Below are 21,782 nucleotides of genomic sequence, written 5' to 3'. Positions count from 1 at the left end.
TCCGAATATTGAATATACGCATACTGGGGATTAGCATGGAGGAGTTGTACTTCCTCCACCAGTGGATCAGTCTTGTGGCCTCTCACATGTCTGCGCAACAACACAGGGCCCGTGGTCGTCAACCATGTGGGTAACAATACTCCATTCGTAGCTTTTCTTGGAAAACTAAACATCCTTTCATGAGGGGTGGCATTCGTCGCTGTACACAAAAGAGACCTTATGGAATGCAGCACGTCTGGTAGGACATCCTGCCAGCGAGAGGTTGGCAGGCCTCGTGACTTCAGAGACAGTACGATAGCCTTCCACACTGTCGCATTTTCTTTCTCGACCTGCCCATTACCACGAGGGTTATAGCTGGTAGTTCTACTCGTTGCAATCCCTTTCGATAGCAAAAACTGTCGCAATTCTTTGCTCATAAAGGAAGAACCCCTATCACTATGTATATAGTTAGGCATGCCAAACAAGGAAAACAGTTGGCAGAGGCATTTAATTACAACAGCACTAGTCACATCCGGACAGGGGATAACAAAAGGGAACCGAGATTACTCGTCTATAATATTAAGAAAATAGACATTACGGTCGCTCGATGGAAGGGGACCTTTAAAATCGAGACTCAAACGCTCAAATGGTCGAGTTGCTTTAATAAGATGAGCTGGCTCGGACGGCTTATAGAAGCGGGGTTTGCATTCAGCACAAACACGACAGGTTCTGGTCATTGTCTGGAGCTCCTCAATAGAGTCGGGTAGATTGTGGGACTTAATGAAGTGGTTCATTCTGGTAACCCCAGGCTGGCAGAGTGCATCGTGGAGACTTTGAAGCTTATCTATACCTAGACTAGCACATACTCCTCGTGACAAAGCATCCGATGGCTCATTAAATACTCCAGGGCTGTACTGAATATCATAGTCATATGTTGACAGTTCTATTCGCCATCTTAAAACCTTATCATTTTTGATCTTGCCTCTCTGCTTAGTGTTGAACATAAAGGCCACAGATCGCTGGTCAGTAATGAGCGTAAAACGTTGGCCAGCAAGATAATGTCTCCAATACCTGACTGCTTCAATAATTGCCTGTGCCTCCTTTTCCACTGAAGAATGTCGAACTTCTGGTCCTTGCAATGTACGAGAGAAGAAGGCTACTGGTCTACCAGCTTGGTTAAGAGTTGCTGCCAACGCAAAATCAGATGCATCACTTTCCACTTGAAATGGGATCTTCTCATCCACGGCACATACCACTGCCTTCTCAATGTCCCGTTTGATATTAAGGAAAGCCTCCTGAGCTTCCGCCGATAGCGGAAAAGACGTCGACTTAATAAGAGGTCGGGCTTTATCTGAGTAGTTAGCCACCCACTTGGCATAGTACGAGAAGAATCCCAGACACCTTCTTAAAGCTTTTACAGTGTGAGGTAAAGGTAATTCCTTAAGTGGGCGCAATCTTTCAGGATCTGGCCCAATTACCCCATTCTCCACAATGCAACCAAGAATACACAAACGTGTAGTATTGAAGGTACACTTGTTTTCGTTGTAGGTCAGGTTTAACCTCTTTGCAGTCTCTAGGAACTTCGCGAGATTTTGATCATGCTCCCGTTGGTCGCGCCCACAGATAGTAACATTGTCCAGGTACGGGAATGTTGCTTCCAACGCGTATTCATCCACCATACGATCCATCTCCCGTTGGAAGACGGATACCCCATTCGTCACTCCAAAGGGCATCCTAAGGAATTGGTACAGGTGCCCATTAGCTTCGAAGGCCGTATAAGGTCGGTCTTCTATTTTAATGGGGAGTTGATGGTCGGCAGACTTTAAATTAATGGTGGAGAACACGCGGTACTGAGCTATCTGGTTCACCATCTCAGAAATACGAGGAAAAGGATAGGTGCCTAATTGGGTATACAAGTTTATAGTCTGGCTATAATCGACCACAAGTCTTTTCTTTTCATTAGTTTTAACCACCACCACCTGGGCACATCATGGGCTATTACTGTGTTCGATGATTCCCTCCCGTTGAAGCCTTTCCACTTCCTCTTTTTTATAAATTTTTTATCTTCTGAACTATACCGTCGACTCTTAGTCGCTATAGGTCTACAATTAGGAGCAAGGTTCACGAACAAAGAAGGCGGACTTATTTTTAAAGTAGAAAGGCCGCAGACTGTGAGCGGAGGCTGGGATCCACCATACTTAAGGGTGACGCTCTCATGCTGACACTGGAAGTCCAAGCCTAAAATTAAGTTCACACACAACTGAGGTAATATGAGGAGTTTAAAATCCTTATACTCCGTATCCTTAACAGTCAATGTGACTTTACAATATCCAGTTACCTCCGAAGTAAGGGACTTGGACGCCATCACGATTTCACTTCGAGTACGATACACCTTCAATGAACAGGAGTTAACAAAGTTGGGGTGTATAAAACTTTCAGTACTGCCACAGTCTATCAAACACCCAGTAGGATGACCATTAAGCTTGATGTCCATCATAGATTTCGACAAGGAACACGGTATGGTCTGGTCAACCGTAGCCGAGGCTAGAGTAAAACGATAGGCGGCAGCAGAAAAGACATCGGGTACAGGATTACCCTTACACACTTTACTAAAATGTCCCCGTTTCTTACATTTAAAACAGGTAGCCTCTCTGGCTGGGCATCGTTGCCTGGGGTGTTTAGATTGGCCACAAAAATAACACTTAGACCCATGGGGTACAGCCGCAACAATAGGATGGAGTGGAGGCTCCATTGGTGTTATGGATGCCTCCATACTTGGAACACACGAGGCTGAGAAAGACGCATGGGCTGATGCATACACTTCTAAATTCTTCTGGGCTACATCTAACAATCGGGCAGTAGCGACGACCGTTTTTAAAACTAACGAGTCATTCTCGAGAAGTCTCTGTCTAATATAATTAGATCGGAGGCCAGATATGAAAGAATCGCGGATGGCCTCTTCCTGATACAGTATGGCAGAGACAGCCTTGTAGTTGCAATCCTTAGCCAAAGCCTTAAGGTCCTGCAGGAAATCGTCCAGAGATTCCTCGGGTAATTGCCTGCGAGTAGACAAAAGATACCTGGCGTATACTTCGTTAACCGACTTAAGGTACTGGGCCTTAAGGGCTGCGAGGGCCTCTTCATATGTGGTAATATCTTTAATTATCGAGTAAGTTTGATGACTTACCAAGTTGATTAGAAGACCCAACTTGTTAACCGTCGAATCGACCAATGCGATGAAGTGTTCAAAACATTGAAGCCAATGCGTAAATTTCTTCGACGCATCTGCCGAATGGGGATCGATATCCAGACGCTCTGGTTTCAAAAATCGATCCATCTTCCAAAAGTTGTTACTTAATAAAATTGATGTGCCAAATAACGGTCTGAATCCGTGAGGTTAAAGCTTAAAACTAAAGGCTTTTATTAAGTAAGAACATGGCATCAAGTTAACACAGGGAAACCATCATTCATCACCGACCCAGCCCTTATGAGTAAGACCCAGCTCTTATAAGTAAGACTCACACCAATCCGGAGGATCCAGAGTGGCGGGGCTAGGGAGGAGCATCAGTGGTTACACTGGTAGAACATTCCAGACATTAACGAGTACAACAACAACAACAATACAAATGCCAGAACACAGAGTTATTTCATCACACAGGCTAAGAAACAAAGGATGGCTGTAGATGAAGTGTAAATTGCGCTGGCAGAATGAAAGACAGCTGCCATGTGGGAGGGAAGAACAGAAGGCAGAAACAAAAAATGTGGATGAAAAATATATATATATATGAATGAACTCTATGTTGAGTCCAGAAGGCTGTAAAGTGCCTAATCGAAAGATGAGGTGCTGTTCCTCGAGCTTACGCTGAGCTTCCGTGGAACAATGCAATAGGCCGAGGACGGTGAGGTCCGAGTGGGAGTGGAGTGGTGAATTAAAGTGACAGGCGACCGGAAGCTTGGGGTCCCCCTTATGGATTGAATGGAGGTGTTCCGCAAAGTGGTCACCTAATCTGCGTTTGGTCTCCCCAATGTAGAGGAGACCACATCATGAGCAGCGAATACAGTTGCAGTATACTAAATTGCAAGAAGTAAAAGTAAATCGCTGATTCACCTGGAAGGGGTGTTTGGGGCCCTGGGCAGTGGGAAGGGGGGAGGTATAAGGGCACGTGTTCTTTTCTTGTCAATTAACGTGATTTCCCACCAACAGCCTTGCAGTTAAACTTCCCATGTGTAATTACATGTTGAATGGAATAATATGGACTGCTCTAAGCCAGGGGCTTTATATCCGACTCCAGTTACATGTCCTAAAGAGCAGAGAAACTGCAGTTTGATGCCTTCAATATATAAGGTTGAACTTGTGGTGTGTCATCTTTTTTAAAGTTCTCTAGGTAATTTGTCTTTGGCAACAGAAATGAAAGAACCTATTTTATGCTGCAGGGCTGTATAAACAGTTTGTGCGTTTGGATATATCTTTATCAATCAAAAATACCAGCACTGCTAGAAGTAAAACCCAACAAAAATGTAATGGAAATTACTCTTGGCTGTCGTGAGTCATTTTTCCTCCTGGTCCCGTTTTTATTCGGCATCTTCACAAGATGGCACTGCAACCAATCTCAAATGTCAACAGGTCCCACTGATTTGTAAAATAATCGACACGCGAATATGTTTCAGGCTTTCACTTCATTGTAAAGTCCCTGCAATTTGGGTATTTAAGGGGCCAAACCTTGATCCCCCGATAACTCAGGCTGGTATAACCGCCTCGCCAGGGAATGTGGGCACCTTCTCCATCTTTCCCCACCTTGGATAATTGGGAAATGCAGACCTGTTCTTGCCACCACACCAAAGGGTATCAGATAGAGGCACAACCTCCCCTCCACCCCCTTCAATTACCAATTAAATCACCAACTGAACCAGAATGAACAGACATAAACCAAGGGATATGGGGATAGTGCAGGAAGGTGGAGTTAAGATAGAAGATCAGCCATGATCTTATTGAATGGCCTACTCCTGCTCCTATTTCTTATGTTAAATCACCAGATTCCAAGGCCTGAATTTTGAGTATTCGGTAAATGACAGAAGTATTTGCTTGCTGTATAGTTCTTTCCCCCCCCCCACCCCCCCTCTTCGCGCCCCCCCCATGTTGTTTCGTAAACCTGTGATTTGAAAATCTTAAAATTAATGTCATAAGGAAAGGGTGGTACTGTAGTAAATTTCATGAATTGTTGGATTGATTTTAAATTGAACCTACTTTTGATTATATTTCCCTCTTGCCAAGTCCAAATTCCGAATAATCTGTCCAGATGTGTAGTTTTCACCCTTCTGGTGTTGCAGATAGAATCCTTCTGTGAATCCTCCACATTGGCATTATTTACAATGTCACGCTATAAGTGGATGTTTGATGAGAAAGTGGGACCTAATTGTGTTTTTATTTAGTCAAGTGAATTCTGCGACGTGCGAGTCAGACACACTAACCTTGGGGATCTGAACTGATTTGTATATTTTGAATGAGCAATGCTCGTCTGTCTAGTCTACTGACTGGAAATAACTGCACCACACTTCATTGGCAGTAAAGCACTTTGAGACATCCTGAGGTCGTGAAAGGCACTGTATAAATGCAAGGCTTTCTTCGTTCACAGTCACCCAGAAATGCAGATCAATGACTTGCTTCATCAATTTCCTACCAATGAAGGTTTTTTTTTAAAGTTTTGCTGAGGTGGATTTTTGTCCACTTTTGTCCCTTCTGCCATTATGCCCCTAGTTTTTGTTCCTGTAGTTTTCTCCCCACCCTATCCCGGAAATACAGATTTGTGCTGGGGTAGGGTTACACGGGGTGCTGGCCGCTCTCCAGTGCTTCACCAAATGGCTTTTCATCATGTGTGAGCGTAGACTATTGGCGCTATTTGGCTTTGGGAAGCATTACACCAAGCTGTTCTCCACTAACGATGACCACTTAGCTGCACCTCCTTGGTCTCGGTCATGACGTGGGGGAGGTGATGAGTGGAGACTGGTTGCTTCCCTTCAGGCAGGAGGGGAAAATCTGTAGCCGATACCACCTTAACCTTCTCTTGTGCCTTTGCTCAGCAACAGAATGCATACAGAATGCTTGCCTTTATTAGCTGTGGCATAGAATACAAGAGCAGGGGGGTTATGCTTCAACTGTATAAAACACTAGTTAGGCCTCAGCTAGAGTACTGTGTGCAGTTCTGGTCACCACATTACAGGAAAGATGTGATTGCACTAGAGAGGGTACAGAGGAGATTTACAAGGACGTTGCCGGGAGTAGAGAATCTTAGCTACGTGGAAAGACTGGATAGGCTGGGTCTGTTTTCCTTGGAACAGAGGAGGCTGAGGGGAGACCTTATTGAGGTGTATAAAATTATGAGGGGCATAGATAAAGTGGATAGAAAGGGCCTATTTCCCTTAGCAGAGGGGTTAAAAACCAGGGGGCACAGATTTAAAGTAATTGGTGGAAGATTTAGAGGGGATTTGAGGGGAAATTTCTTTACTCAGAGGGTTGAGGGGGCCGGGAACTCGCTGCCTGAAAGGGTGGTAGAGGCAGGAACCCTAACCACATTTAAAAAGTACTTGGATGCGCACTTGGGATGCGGTAACCTGCAGGGCTACGGACCAAGAGTTGGGAAGTGGGATTAGGCTGGATAGCTCTTTGTTGGCCAGCGCAGACACGATGGGCCAAAATGGCCTCCTTCCATGCTGTAACTTTCTATGATTCTATAACAGCATAAACATAGGCTGAATGGCTGCCTTTGTGAACAACTAGCTAACCAAAATAATGCATGACACAGGGACCTAAAAAAGGCAGAGAGGGGAGAGGCAGTTGTGACAGTCCTCTTCTCCTCCCCTCAGTCTTTACAACACCAATAGGGGTAGATTTTGACATTGTGAGATAGTGTCGGCAGCCCGTTTTACATCTCTTCCCATTTTTTATTTTTCTTGACTTCAATGGAAGTAAAAATGGCGAGAGATGTAAAACGGGCTGCGACTCGCCATCACCCATTTTACACAATTGCACAAAGTCAAGATCTACCCCAAAAAGTGTTCAATGAGACACAAGTGCAACCACATCCTAATGGATTCTTGCTGTCTTCTCAAACCGATCTCTGGCTTAAAATTGTCGTTACGGAAGAAAAGGTTTTTGTTTTAAATGAACTTTTTTTCTCGCTCTCTCTGGCCTCAGTGGACCACCCATCTCCTTACAGACAAAAAAAAAGCCAATGATGCTCTTCAAAAAAAAAAATGTAAAAAAACCTTGCATTTTTCAGCATGCAGCAAATTCCCCACAATCTGTGGACAGCTTGCTATCTGACAGAAGGAAAAGGATTTGCCATTTGACAAAAAGCATCATCAGTGAATCTGCGACCAGCTGCTCAATGGCGAATCGCACCTATTAATTCCTACTCAGTGTCTAGCTCTAATGGTTAGCAAGTGGCAGGTGTCATTTAACTGTCTTAAATAAATGTGAACCGAGCCCTCTGACCAGAGGTATAAGAAACAACTCTACAACAGTCGTGGGGCTTAAACTGAGAAGAAACATTAATGAGATGAAAAGAATGACACTTGCACATCCCCAATTTTAATCACTCCACCACTGGTGGCCGTGCCTTCTGTTGCCTAGGCCCTAAGCTCTGGAATTCCCTCCCTAAACTTCTCTGCCCCCTATTTCTCTCTCCTCCTTTTAAGATGCTCCTTAAAACCTACCTCTTTACCAAGCTTTTGGTCATCTGCCCTAATATCTCCTTGCATGGCTCGGTGTCAAATTTTGTTTGATAACTCTCCTGTGGAGCGCCTTTGGATGTTTCACTATGTTAAAGATGCTACAGTTGTTGTTGTTGATTATCCCACTGGAATTTAGCTTCTCTGTAATGGAGAACTCTGTTGCTGTATTTAAAGCTTAAAAACTATATGTAATATGAGGTTCTGCAGCCAGATGTGTGAATATGGTCTTGAGCTGCTACTAATTTAGTTCCCTGCCGTAGATTTATAGCAGGTTAAGTCGATAGACAGAGAGTTTGGATTTTTTGAGCATACATGCATCACACAGGCACTCGGACAATGAAAGAAATCCTTATAAATGCAGGTGGTCCAAACAGATTGTGCAGTAGTGGAGATGGCTGCTATCAAGAGCTTTGTTCATGAATGAACAGAGACAGCCCAACTAACTTAAAAGCTGTGCTTACTTAACAGAGACATTAAAGACAGACATTCTCATTTGTTTTGGTTATATATTGAGATTGTGTTTTTGGTATTGACCTGCATAAAGGAAGCTGGAGATTCATACTATGTGAGCAGACTACCATTCAAAAACTTGGGTGTGATTTGCAGCATTAAATTTGATTTAAAGATGGGCTTTTTCTGGGGTTTTTTCTCTGCATTGGCTTAAAGATTATTGCAGGGTTTTGAGTGTTATCTCCTTTCTCAAACGTCTAACAGTTTCTCTACAGACTGTTGTCCTCTGCAGTCTGAGGCTGTACCTTTCCTATACCAAGGGCCATAAATGACCCCATATTTATTAAACTGCTTCACGGATTTTACGTAGTCTTCTGATGTGTTACCGAGTACTCTTCGAAATGGTGGATATTACCAAGAAGGTTGGTGATTTACAGGCTATAGCTACCAATAATTTTATTTACAAATAACAATTTGAAGCATTAAAAAAAGTCAATCCCAAAAATACAATCTCAATATATAACCTAAACAGATGAGAATGTCACTCTCTAATGTCCCTATTAAGTAAGCACAGCTTTTAATTTAGTTGGACGGTCTCTGTTCATTGATAAGAAAGAAAGACTTGCATTTATATAGCGCCTTTCACAACCTCAGGACATCCCAAAGCACTTTACAGCAAATGAAGTATGTTTTGAAGTGTAGTCACTGTTGTAGTGTAGGAAATGCGGCAGCCAATTTGCACACAGCAAGCTCCCACAAACAGCAATGTGATAATGACCAGATAATCTGTTTCAGTGATGTTGCTTGAGGATAAATATTGGCCAGGACACCGGGGACAATTCCCCTGCTCCTCTTCGAAATAGTGCCATGGGATCTTTTATGTCCAACTGAGAGAGCAGACAGGGCCTCATTTTAACGTCTCATCCGAAAGACGGCACCTCCGATGGAGTGCAGCACTCCCTCAGCACTGCACGGGAGAGTCAGCCTAGATTTTCGTGCTCAAGTCTCGCGTGGGACTTGAACCCACAACCTTGTGATTCAGAGGCGAGAGTGCTACCAACTGAGTCATGGCTGACACTACAGCTCTTGAACAAAGCTCTCCACTACTGTGCAATCTGTTCAGACCACCAGTATTCATAAGAATGTCTTTTGTTGTCTCAAAAATCCTGCTGTTAATTCTAAAGGTGTCTTAACCAACTAACCGGCACAGAAAGCAGAACGGCTGCGAACTGTCAAAAGTGACAGCCTGCAGCTTTCTGTGCTGAAGAGATTTCTAACTGAGTCTGTGTAGAAGGACTCAGGTTAGAAGTAAGACTGTCAGTGTTTTGACAGCTTCAAACAGCTGTGAAACACTGATATTTCATCTGTCAAAACGTCTTGACAGATGAAATTTCAGTCTGTGACGTCACCTGTTGCCGGGTGGCCCTTAATTGGCCTGCTGAGCCCGCTGGGCGGGCTCAACAAGGTCAATCAAGTTAAAATCGCGTGGATTGGCCGCATCTCGATGGAGGCGGGACTACAACCCCAAAAGTTGTAGTCCCGCCTCCTTCCCGACTTCTGAGTGAAAATCACCCCCTATGTGTCCATCTAACCCAGTGGGGAGCAGAAACCAATCTGCAGTAGTCTAAATGTGGGAAATGGGCAGGTTTGGGGCGATATGAATCCATTAGATCCTTGGCAATAGTCCAATGGGGAAGCAGTATGATTCCATCAATCTGAATCCTTCAATGAGTAGCGTCTAAACATGCTACACGTGGCTGTATTAGAATATGGAAAGGTCATTGGATCTCCTTAAAACAGACCAAAACTCTTCCCATTGTAACTCTTCTATACCTTTGTAAATCCACAAGGTTACAGAAGAAATATAACTGTCCTTGCTAATGGTTTTCAACTGTAACAGTAACTCACTAGCTCATAGCACTCAACTTTTATAGGGACAAGCAGCTTCTGTCCTGCACCCGAGGTAAACACAGCAAAATGGGGCCATCGTGACTTGATCTGGACCATGCTGACATGGGATTTGAATTCACAAGCCCCCGAGAGAAGCTAAAATGTTGAGGTGCTAAACGGGTGTAGCTTTCCTTTACATTGTACCCAACAAATGGACGTTTTTTGGGTGCTAAGTCCAAGTAAATCCATCCTCTGGTTCATTCCATTGTGCAGACTTTGACCCAATTAGTAACAAATCCACTTGATTCATACAGATTTTTTTTTTGTATCTTGGCAGACAGAAACAAATATTTGCATGCACAGTATTGCTTGGTTTGTTACAGCAGTTAGATAATTTCAGGGGGTATCATTTTGTTTCCTTTGAGATGGGAAAGGAAGGCTAAAAAGGTAAGTACAGGTAATTTAAACTTCTTTACACACTTTAGACACACCAAACACACTTACCTTTGCACTCATGCACCCATCACTTACCTGAACACCGACATCTCGACCCCCTCCAAGTCCTTCAACCCAACGGCCCGACTCCTCTAACTTGGCGTGGTTTGGAGCCGTTGGGAATCCCACACTACAAGCTTTAAAATAGGGATTAGGCTAAAAACTGCCTGTTAACTACCTGTTAACAGGCAGTTAATTGTCACTAATCCCTTCCCGCCTCGGATAGGCGGGTCCCAGTGCGGGGCGGGTACCCGCCTCCTTTGAAACTTGCATGGAGGCGGGTTGGGGGCGGGATGGTGTCGGGACCCCCAAATTTGGGACTTTAACCCCCCGCAGGCCTCCAATCCCGACTCCACGGGTCAGTTAAAATCGAGGCCCAAGCCTTCTCACAGGCCTACTGGGGATCAGATAGACTTGTATCCGTATCCCTGCCCAATTAGACTGCTGCAGTGTATACATGTACCCCTGCTCCCCACTGGACCATCAGTGGTCAGATGAACACACACTCCTTCCCAATGGACTGCCAGGGATCAAACTGATGCTAAAAATGATGGGAAACTCAGCAAACTATTGACTGCATGAGCAGGTGGACTTTTTCTTCCTTGCATCCTTACCGAAACAATTGGGAAAGTGAAAACAGCATTTGCTCCTCATTGTATGCACACTGAAAGAAAGAACTTGCATTTATAGAGCGCCTTGCATGACCTCCGTGTAGTGTATGTGCCTTTAAGAGCCCCATGTGTACTGTAATGCCGGTAATGGCCACTCGGGCTATATAAGCCTGTATATTGTGTTGTATCAGTTAGTTCCCCTCCAGACTTTGTTTAGTAAACACCAATGAAACCAACTCCTGTCTTCAGTGTCTCTATCAACACACAGACACAACAGTGGCGACGAATTGGAAACGGACTTACCTGCAATTTGGCAGCACCTCAAGGACATCGATTCCTCTGGCGTCCAAAGTTGAAGAAAAATCAAGAAAAAGAAAAAGCTGTGGTTTCACCAGCTAGCCAAGCTGGTGGCAGGTACTGCAATCATCCTTCCTGGGCGTCGGGCTGGGGCTCCAGCGGCTGGCTCTCCAGCTGGGCCAAGCAGCGAAAGCAGAGGCAAGCAGTAACAGATGGGGAGGGAGCACTCGGGAGACGGCCGGCGCTGCAAGCAGGTCGGCGTTCAGACCTAGAGAGAGAGTCCGGCGGGAACGAGTCTCCAACTGTAAATAAATAAATAAAAAGAACGGAAACCACGGGAAACAGCGTTGTCATCGGCAGCAGCGGCGGGGAAGCGCGGGAAGCGCCATATCTTTTCTGCAGAAAAGAAAGAAAAGCGCGGGAAGCGCCATTTTATTTCTAGGATGCCTAAGTCTGGCAATATTGATGCTTTTGATAACGAGATAGAGGATTGGACCACATATGTGGAAAGAGTGGAGGTATATTGCACCGCAAATGGAATAGAAGATGAAAAAAGCTTCAGTACTGCTAAATCTAATGGGTGCAAAGACATACGGGCTGTTACGAAATTTAATCACTCCAGCCAAACCAAAGGACAAGAATTTTAAAGAAATTGTTGATACCCTACAGGAGCACTTAAACCCAACACCGCTGCTGATAGCGGAACGATTCAAATTCTTCAAGAGAAATCAACACAAGAATGAAAGTAACGCTGATTACCTCACCGAATTAAGAAAGCTATCAAAACACTGCCAATTCGGGGCAGGACTAGCAGATTATCTTCGAGACAAATTCGTCTGCGGTCTCTTAAGTGAAGGAACACAGAAAAGGCTGCTTTCTCAAAAAGATTTAACACTGGACAAGGCTTTCAGTATGGCTGTATCATACGAAGCAGCCACAAGAGGAGCTGCAGAGATACAACAAAAGACACAGGACTTCGGCACCCATGAAATGACACAGGGTTTCGAGAGATGTTATCGCTGCGGCAGATCCACCCATGACCAGAGGGACTGCTGGTTCAAGGACAAAGCATGCAGGCAATGCGGAAAGATTGGACACATTGCACGGGTATGCCGATCTGGACAAAAAAAATCCACAGACAGGAAAAAAAAATCAATAAAGAAAAGTACAGAAAGGTACAAATGATGACGGACAGTAGCTCCGAAGACCAGAAGAGCGATAGCGACTCCGAAAACAAGAGACTAAGCTGTCTCAAATTACATAATGTAATTGCCAAAGATGATTACCAGACCATTTGGGTTACCCTCACGATAGCAGGGTCCCCAGTTAAAATGGAGCTAGATACAGGATCAGCTCTGACTGTCATAAATCGACGGGATTACGAGCGGCTATTTCCGCATATACCTTTAAAAGACACATCCATTATCTTGAAAACATATACGGGGCAGAAAGTATACCCCAAAGTAAAAGTAAGGGTGCCTGTTGTATACAACGGCAAGGAAATACAAAAGTTGTATTTATACATTCTACAAGATGGTGGTCCACCGCTGTTGGGACGTGAATGGATCAGGAAAATACGTTTAGACTGGCACTCCATTCAGGCACTGACGGTGACCAGTAAGAAAAAAAACGATGATGACGTCATACCTGAACGATTAAAAGACATCTTGGCCAACGCCAAAGAAGTGTTTCAAGAGAAACTAGGAACCTTGAAAGGCATCACCGCCTCAATAAAAGTGGAAGATGCAGCAATTCCCAAGTTTTTTAAGGCAAGACCGGTGCCATACGCAATTCGTCCAGCAGTCGAGGCAGAGCTGGAGAATTTGGAAAAGGCAGGCGTATTATCTAAAATAGATTGGAGCGAGTGGGCAACACCCATTGTCCCAGTCATGAAGAAAGCATTGAATAATGATAAATCTGAAGAACAGAGAAAAATTCGCATCTGTGGAGACTTCAAGGTGACTGTAAACCCGGTCCTTCACACAGTACAGTATCCTCTTCCGAGGATAGACGATATTTTCGCCGGAGGGAAACGTTTCACCAAAATTGACTTGGCACAGGCATATCTACAGATGGAGGTTGAAGAGGCCTCTAAAAAATATCTCACGATAAATACACACAAAGGTCTGTACCAGTACAATTGACTGGTTTTCGGAGTAGCATCCGCTCCAGCTATCTGGCAAAGAGCTATGGAGCAAGTCCTCCAAGGGATTCTGGGGACTCAATGCTACCTAGACGACATCCTTGTAACAGGAGAAGACGACAACGAGCACCTTGCCAATTTGGAGCAGGTGCTCACTAGGCTGAGAGAACGGGGCGTACGAGCAAATCGCCCCAAGTGCGAATTTTTCCAAAATCAAATATCATATGGTGGCCACATAATTAATAAGGAAGGGTTGCATAAGTCACCTGAAAAAATTGAAGCGGTCATAAAAGCCCCAGCACCTGAAAATGTTTCACAATTAAGGTCGTTCCTGGGATTAATAAATTACTATCATAAATTTTTACCGAACTTATCAACTCTTCTACACCCTCTTAATGAACTGCTACAAACAGGAGTAATTTGGAAATGGAGCAAAGACTGTAAACGTGCCTTCCATAAATGCAAAGACTTAATCACGTCCAAAGAAGTTTTGGCTCATTACAACCCATCACTGCCAATCAGACTGGCGTGCGATGCATCCCCTTACGGCGTAGGAGCAGTATTATCGCATAAATTCCCTGATGGCTCGCAACGGCCGATAGCTTTTGCGTCGCGCTCATTGAACTCAGCTGAGCGTAATTATGCCCAAATCGACAGGGAAGCACTCAGCCTGGTATGGGGAGTGAAGAAATTCAACCATTACCTACACGGACAAAAATTTACCTTGTTGACTGACCATCAACCCCTCATCTCCATATTCAACCCTAAAAATGGTGTTCCCATTATGACAGCGCAAAGGCTACAGAGGTGGTCCCTTTTTCTAGGGGCACACCAATACAACATAGAATACAAAGGATCAAAACAGCATGGTAATGCTGATGGGTTATCGCGCCTACCGTTGCCAACGGTAGAAGAAGCACCTACCGTAGACCCAGTGGAGATTTTCCACTCTACCATAGTCAAATGTCTACCAGTAACAAATTCTGCCATTGAAAGGGAAACTAGAAATGACCCAACTCTCTCACGAGTCTACGATTTAACAGTGAAGGGATGGCCAGCACATGGCGAACCACTGTTGCCAGCATTCTCGCAAAGAAGAGAACAGCTGTCAGTGTGCCGAGGAGCCTTGATGTGTGGATCCAGATTGGTGATTCCACCCAAACTCCAGGATAAAGTTCTAAAGGAGCTTCACGAGGGGCATCTGGGTGGAGTGAAAATGAAGAACCTAGCCGGGGCGTTTGTATGGTGGCCAGGTATCGATGGAGACATCGAAGAAATGACCAAGAGCTGCCTAGGATGCCAGAAGGTCCAAAACGCTCCACCCCAAGCCCCTCTACATCCATGGGAGTGGCCCTCATCTTCCTGGCAAAGGGTACACATCGACTTTGCTGGTCCATTTATGGACTCAATGTTCTTAATCGCGGTTGATGCACACTCCAAGTGGCCGGAGGTAATAAAGATGTCCACCACCACCACGGAAAAAACAATCACAGTATTAAGGACCATATTTGCCAGGAATGGGCTGCTGGAACAGATCTGTTCTGATAATGGACCGCAATTTGTGTCCGAAGAATTCAGGAAGTTCTTAAAAAAACAATGGGGTTAAGCACTACACGTCCGCCCCATACCATCCCGCCACCAATGGATTAGCTGAAAGGTTTGTCCAGACCTTCAAGAAGGCCATATAAGCCATGGGTAATGAAGACATAAAACTTCAGCACAAGGTGGATAACTTCTTGTTCGCATACAGGAATGCAACACATATGGTTACAAACCAAACTCCCGCCACGATGTTCTTCAATAGAAGCCTAAGATGCCGGCTGGATTTGATCAAGCCCAACATCAGAAGGGACGTGGAGAACCGGCAATTTCAAGGCATGAATGAAAGGCCAACTAGAACCTTCCAGATAGGTCAACAAGTTTTGGCCTAGGACTACCGTACCGAGAAATGGCAGCCTGGAACTATCTGCACATGACTAGGACCGCTGATGTATACCGTGGACATCGGAGAAAGCATAATAAGGCGCCATGCTGACCAAATCATAGAGTCATCCGAAAAGGGACAACCTACACCACAACTCTATACGCCTAACGATGAAGTAGAGATACCCATATCTACCTCCGATCCGGTGATACTGGAACCCGATGAACCCGACACTGGCATTCAAGCCAAATCAGCCTTTCCAAAAGAACCTACTACACCACCAGAAACTACTACACCACTGAGGCGTTCTCCGGACCGAGTTAGGAAGCCTCCAGAGAGACTGACTTATAATTAATTAACTGCAGCAATGTGTAGATTATTTTTCTTGTAACATGCAATTAATAATTACTTAAAATATTATGTACTGGTTGGCTAAAAGGGGAGGAATTGTAGTGTATGTGCCTTTAAGAGCCCCATGTGTACTGTAATGCCGGTAATGGCCACTCGGGCTATGTAAGCCTGTATATTGTGTTGTATCAGTTAGTTCCCCTCCAGACTTTGTTTAGCAAACACCTATGAAACCAACTCCTGTCTTCAGTGTCTCTATCAACACACAGACACAACACTCCGGACGTCCCAAAGCGCATTACAGCCAATAAATACTTTTGAAGTGTAGTCACTGTTGTAATGTAGGAAATGCGGCAACCAATTTGCACACAAGCTCCCACAAACAGCAATGTGATGATGTCCAGATAATCTGTTTGTGATATTGGTTGAGGGATACTGGGGATAACTCCCCTGCTCTTCGAAATAGTGCCATGGGATCTTTTACGTCCTCCTGAAAGAGCAGACAGAGCATTAACATCTCATCCGAAAGATGGCACCTCTGACGGTCACTTTTGCCACTTTCTTTAAAGAGACAGGTGCCTCTGAACCTGATTGATCCAAATTTGTATCTTTCCCAAAACAATTGTAAGACCAGCTTGGATTTGGTACTAACCCCATATAAATGGATGATGTGCATACAACATTTAGTATTTTCAACTATTTAAGTGTCATGCAAGGATGTCTGCTTTGGAATTAATTACTGTGCTGGTGGAGGGAGTAGCAGATAATGTTGTCTGTTATAGCTCATTAGTTGAAGCTTCAATTGAGGTTCCAAGGTTGAGACTAAGGGAGGTTGGCTAAACAATTACTACTTCTCGTGAAGTAAATTACAGTGTAACAGATGGTTCAGTGTAAGATTATGGCCAAGGGACATGCCTATGAAACATGACGATCCATTCTTTCTGCAGAAACTTGCACTGGTGCAGTTATGATTTTTAAAAAAATGTTTGGAAGTAATGGTGACAGCAGAAGGTTTCAAAACCCTTGGAATAAATAATCGGAGTAAACGGTCAGCATGATAGTTCCAAAAAAATACTTTCAGAAGCCTCTATTACCATTCATGGTAAGAACAGAACATGTTTAGATGGCTGAAATGTTCTTAGAAGTGGAGTATGTTTTCCAAATGTCTGTGCATTGATTGACAACAATGCAAGACTTAATTTGGCTTTCATTAAAGATTAAGCTTTGATCAAGAACAACATGACTGGACTGATTTTCCCAATTCATAGGTAATGACGGTTGTGTAGAAATGATGCTAGATTGACCCATCTCTCTGCAGAGTGTTTCAAACAGATTATCAGAGCTTGTTTATTTTGCAAGTGCTGTCAACTCATTAAGACATGCAAAGGATTCGGGCTCTGAAAGTGGAAGGTCTGGGCAGCAGGAAAGAAACCAAAGAGAGGAAATGCACTTGTCAACTTTTGGTCACCTGACTTCTTCCCCGCCCCGCCCCTCCCCCTCCCCCTCCCCCTCCCATTCCCACCAATTTTTGAATTCTGTTGTTGGCGCTTCTGACGGGGGTTAATGGATGGCGATCAGAAGCAGGAATTCTGGTCAATCTTCCCCCTCGCCAATTCAGCGGCAATGAGCCCAGCTGTATCATCTTTACCGCTGCAGCAGAGATTGGGATAGAACGTGGGACCTTGCTGGTCTGTGTGGGTCAGCTGTTCACTGGATTAACTTGCTCCGTCTTTGCAGGCAAGGACCTTTGTTTCCATTATTAATATTTGCTTTGTTTTGTGCTGCAGAAGCTTTACTTACCTCAGCAAAGCTACCACAACAGTGCAAAGCAGCGCCGCGGGGACTGGAGTGCGTTATCAACCCGGACAACACAATTTTAATTTAAGTTGTTAAGGTTCATTTAAAGTTTTATTAGTTACAGTTTATTTGTTTATTTTTCTTGGTTCACCAAAAAGAGGAACAGTGCAAAGCAATTCCCTGTCTGTAATGTTATCTCGTATCATGACTGTCTGTAATGTTATCCCGTATCATGACTCACTGCGCTGTCGTATTCAGCAATTATAAAGGTCATTGTCATTTATCTTGCAGGGAAAGAGCAAAATCATGGTCTGCATACATATGTCCAATTGTGTCTTCACCTTTTTTCAAGTTGTACGTTTTTACAAATCTTTTACATATAGTTTTGGGGTTGCAGTGCCCTGTTGACGTGGCAGTTTTGGTTCTGAGTTGGCTGCTATGAACAAGTGATGGTGACCCAATGTAACTCATTCCATCCATGGGGCAAATGTCTTCGGCCAGTGGTGCTTGCCACATACAGGAGTCATTGGTAAAAGCTCGTGACCTACCAACGCTCCAGCACAGCATGTTGGGATGTACTGTGCCACTGCTATTTATAATTTGAAAGGAGGTGGTGGGGTGGGGGTGGGGCAGACTTCACTGGTTCGTTTAAACCTTCAAGGGAAATGAAGATAACATTCTCCATATTTTTTTTCCCTGACGGTTAAGGATGGCATCACTTATATTAATATATAACAGAGCTCTTCCATCCCTTTTTATTTCAGTATGAATTCAAAGCCAAGAACATCAAGAAGAAGAAAGTGAATATAATGGTGTCGGTTGATGGGGTCAAAGTCCTCCTCAGGAAGAAGAAGAAGGTGGGTTGACCTTGAGCGAACTTTGAAGTAGTGATTAACAACAAAGTCCACACACAGCCCATACAGAGCATTCAATCACCATCCACTACTGAAGGTTCATGCTTTGCGGTTCTCTTGATTCAGTGTGTGCAGCTAGAAGCAATTTGCTGTGGAGTTTATTCATTTACGACTCCTATGGCTGCTCAGATGTTTGAGTCCCTGAGTATTTACAAGACTGGGCTTCGGTTGCTGACAGAGCTCGTAAAGGTCTTGGTCCTCAGCTGTGGTGGTGATTGAATGTGGCATCTGTTTACACACGCCACTACCTATCTAGTATGTCTGCGGATTGATGAGATTGTTGCCGTTGGTAGCCGTGATTCAGATGCAACTGTTAACAATTACGAAAGGCACTTGGAAAGTGGAGACTTCAAGCATTCTGCATCAAGCCTGAATTTAAAAATAAATCTGCGTGTGATATTTTTCCACTTTGTGCAACAACAAAAAACCCAGCTGGATGGCCAGATGAGGTTTAGGATGCGCATGTGCTGTTGGTTACTTAAATAGAATGCAGCTTGGCCTCCTCTCTGCCTAGAAGCCTGAACCTCAAATTGAGAACATTGTTAAACTATTCCAACTTCTCAGTTTTTGTCCAACTTCCCAGTTTTTGGTCCTCTTTAGCTTAGTGCCAGGTCCTCCAATCTAAGGAAGGTCCCAATGCAAGTTTATCAACACCTTCTTGAGGTGCTCTTCTGTCCATTGATGATGCTGTTGAGATAGAAAGCCAGGAATGCCCCCCCACCCCCCCACCTCGTTACTCTAGCAACACAGCAACACTGACTGGGTCTGTATCTATTCTCGTTGCAGACCCAGCTCCATCCTCGCCCTCCCCGCCCCCCCACCGCATCCACTCTCCTGGGGAGGACCTGAAAATCCTGGGGTAATGTAAAGGGGCTGGAGACTGGGATACAGAATCTCTGGCCCATTTTACCTGAACTATGCAGCAGGGAATAGGCATTCCTTGGGGGCAAAGGTCAGGAAAATCAGCCCCAGTATTTTTATTTCTGTTTTTATTAAAACTTAGACCTTTTAAGAATTGTGCTGTGAGTATTCACAATGCAGAAAGTACAGTGCCAACTCGCATTGGAAGTCAATAAGACAATGTCACAGTAAAGCTTGCAAAACAGGCTGTTCCAGCAACTAAACAAGCCCAAAGGTGGCCGATTAAGGTTATAATGCCCCTTTAAGTGAGCGGTATGTGATGTAAGGGAGGCACATTGGTGTGTTCAAACATTCAGTTCTTATTAACTGCAGTGTGCAAGTTGTTTCTGAATGGTTGATCCTGATTTATTTTAAACCTGCAAAGCTGAGCAATGTACCAGTTATTGAGCAGCATGACCTTGCAGACCCATTGCTTTCTGTGTAAAAAGCAGTGATGGCAGCTCAAAGATAAGTAAATGTTTGTAATTAGTTAACACTTGTCAACTCTATGTTGTCTTTCCAAATTACTCATTACCCAAGAGCAGCCATTGGATGCAACAGTCAGCAGCCACCACAGGGAGCCATCTTGCTGGCAGTTCTAATTAAAAGCAGCGTCTGCATTAATCATGTGCTGTGCTTTCATTCTCGCGTTACCTGCACGAATATATGAGAACGCAAGAAGCTGATGTTCTTGCGTCCAGCTCATTTTTTCTTTGTGTAATGTATGTTGGCACTGGTCAACTTCAAGCTTTTAACCCATTTCTGCAAACATTAGTCCAGTGGTTTCTGGGCTACCTGCCTCATTATGTTGGCAACCAGCACAGTCATTGTTTACAGGAAGAGCTTTAATAATTGCAGAGGGGAACTCAATTATTCTTGTCAGAGTGATGACTCATCAGCTTACTCCGCGTAGGTGTTGATTATTTTCAGACTTCCCCACACCCCTGTGCATTAATGTCCTAAGCACAAAATGGCATTCGAAAAATAAGGAATATGGGAAAATAGTTTGTGTACTTGTGTGTCGTATGTATTTTTAAAAAATCAATTCACCTACGAAGAAAAGGTCTCCTTGAAGGACTTCTCCAAAGAGAACAACAGAATAGGCTCTGCAAGAATCTTTGTGCTTGACATCAGAGATGTCCTGTTTCCATTTATGTTTGGTAGCCAAGATCTAAGAAGAGGTAACCTTTAGCAAAGGAATGTTCTGAGTAGGTAAACCTTTTGAGTGTGTGTGTGTGTGCTTTGGTTTCTCCTGATATTATTCTTTTGTTTGATCCTCTTGGGCCTCCAAGAAGGTAGGAAAAATTCTTAGTCAGGTGCTGGGAGTGGCATACGGGTGGACTCCGGGAACGTTTCCATCATTCAGTTTTCTGTCCTTTCCCAAGCGGAGACCTGCTGGATTTCTGCTCAGCACTTCAAGTAGAGCAGCATCTTGAGATTGAAATACCACCACTGTTGCATCATGCGGTGCTGTTCCAATCCCCAGTACCATGTAATAGATGAACTGTAACTCTTCCCCGATCGGCGGGAAAGGAGTGAGGGAGTGGTTCAAATGGAGTGGCTCCTTTTCCCGCTCCATTCCCAATTTTAACACCATTGGATTTTGCTGGCGGTGGAGGTTCCCACTGGACTCTGGTGGGAGCCTTGTTAATCAATACGAATCAGGGTCCCATGATTCACACGGTACCCCGATGACTTTTTTACCCACTTCTGAGTGGGGCAGCCACGATCAGCATGTGAAGGTATCGGGAAGCCTGCGAGACCCTCGAGGGGATTGTCTCATCCAGCTGCAAATTCTGTGCATCAATTTATTGACCCAAATCTACCAGCCTGACTTAAGATAGCCGGACTTGAAGTCTGTTATGTTGGCTCTGACTTCAGTGCTGATCCACAACCGGGTTCCAGTGGAGGCAGCGCAACTACATCGAAGTACGTGTAGTTGACACTGCTGTGTTTTCACACTGAATTTATGCTAATAAATTGAAAATGCTAGTTTTACACTTACAACAGGCACACAGCTGGTATGTAAACAGACACTGAGAAAATACCCAGGTGAACCAAGGTGAAGGAGTTTGAAATATTCAGTCCTACTTTTTAATCCCAGAAATACCAGTGTGTTTTTTTATTTTCCAAAATGTTTAATAGATTTTGTATTATATTTTGCACTTCCTCAAGAAGCAAATCAAAAATGGTACCAAATTTGCAAGTAATTTTCAAAACATTGTGGATAAAGCATCCGTTACACGGTTGCTATCAATTGTGCCCACTGGCCCAGGGTGGCACTTGGTGTTTTGAAGGGACAC

General features: G+C 44.2%; 1 protein-coding gene across 3 annotated transcripts in view; it reads left to right on the top strand.

The window, feature by feature from the left end:
• Positions 1–21,782, top strand: part of nos1apa (nitric oxide synthase 1 (neuronal) adaptor protein a) — a 640,829-nt gene that overhangs the window by 205,927 nt on the left and 413,120 nt on the right. For all 3 annotated transcript variants that reach the window (XM_085982290.1, XM_085982289.1, XM_085982288.1), the window contains exon 3: positions 18,430–18,522. In XM_085982290.1, the coding sequence (XP_085838416.1) occupies positions 18,430–18,522 (93 nt within the window). The remainder of the gene's footprint in view (positions 1–18,429; positions 18,523–21,782) is intronic.

The sequence above is a fragment of the Somniosus microcephalus genome, chromosome 3, assembly GCF_052327205.1.
Source record: "Somniosus microcephalus isolate GS21.2 chromosome 3, FLI_Smic_1.0, whole genome shotgun sequence".
NCBI classification, from domain to species: domain Eukaryota; kingdom Metazoa; phylum Chordata; class Chondrichthyes; order Squaliformes; family Somniosidae; genus Somniosus; species Somniosus microcephalus.
This window is presented reverse-complemented; position numbering and strand designations above follow the sequence as displayed.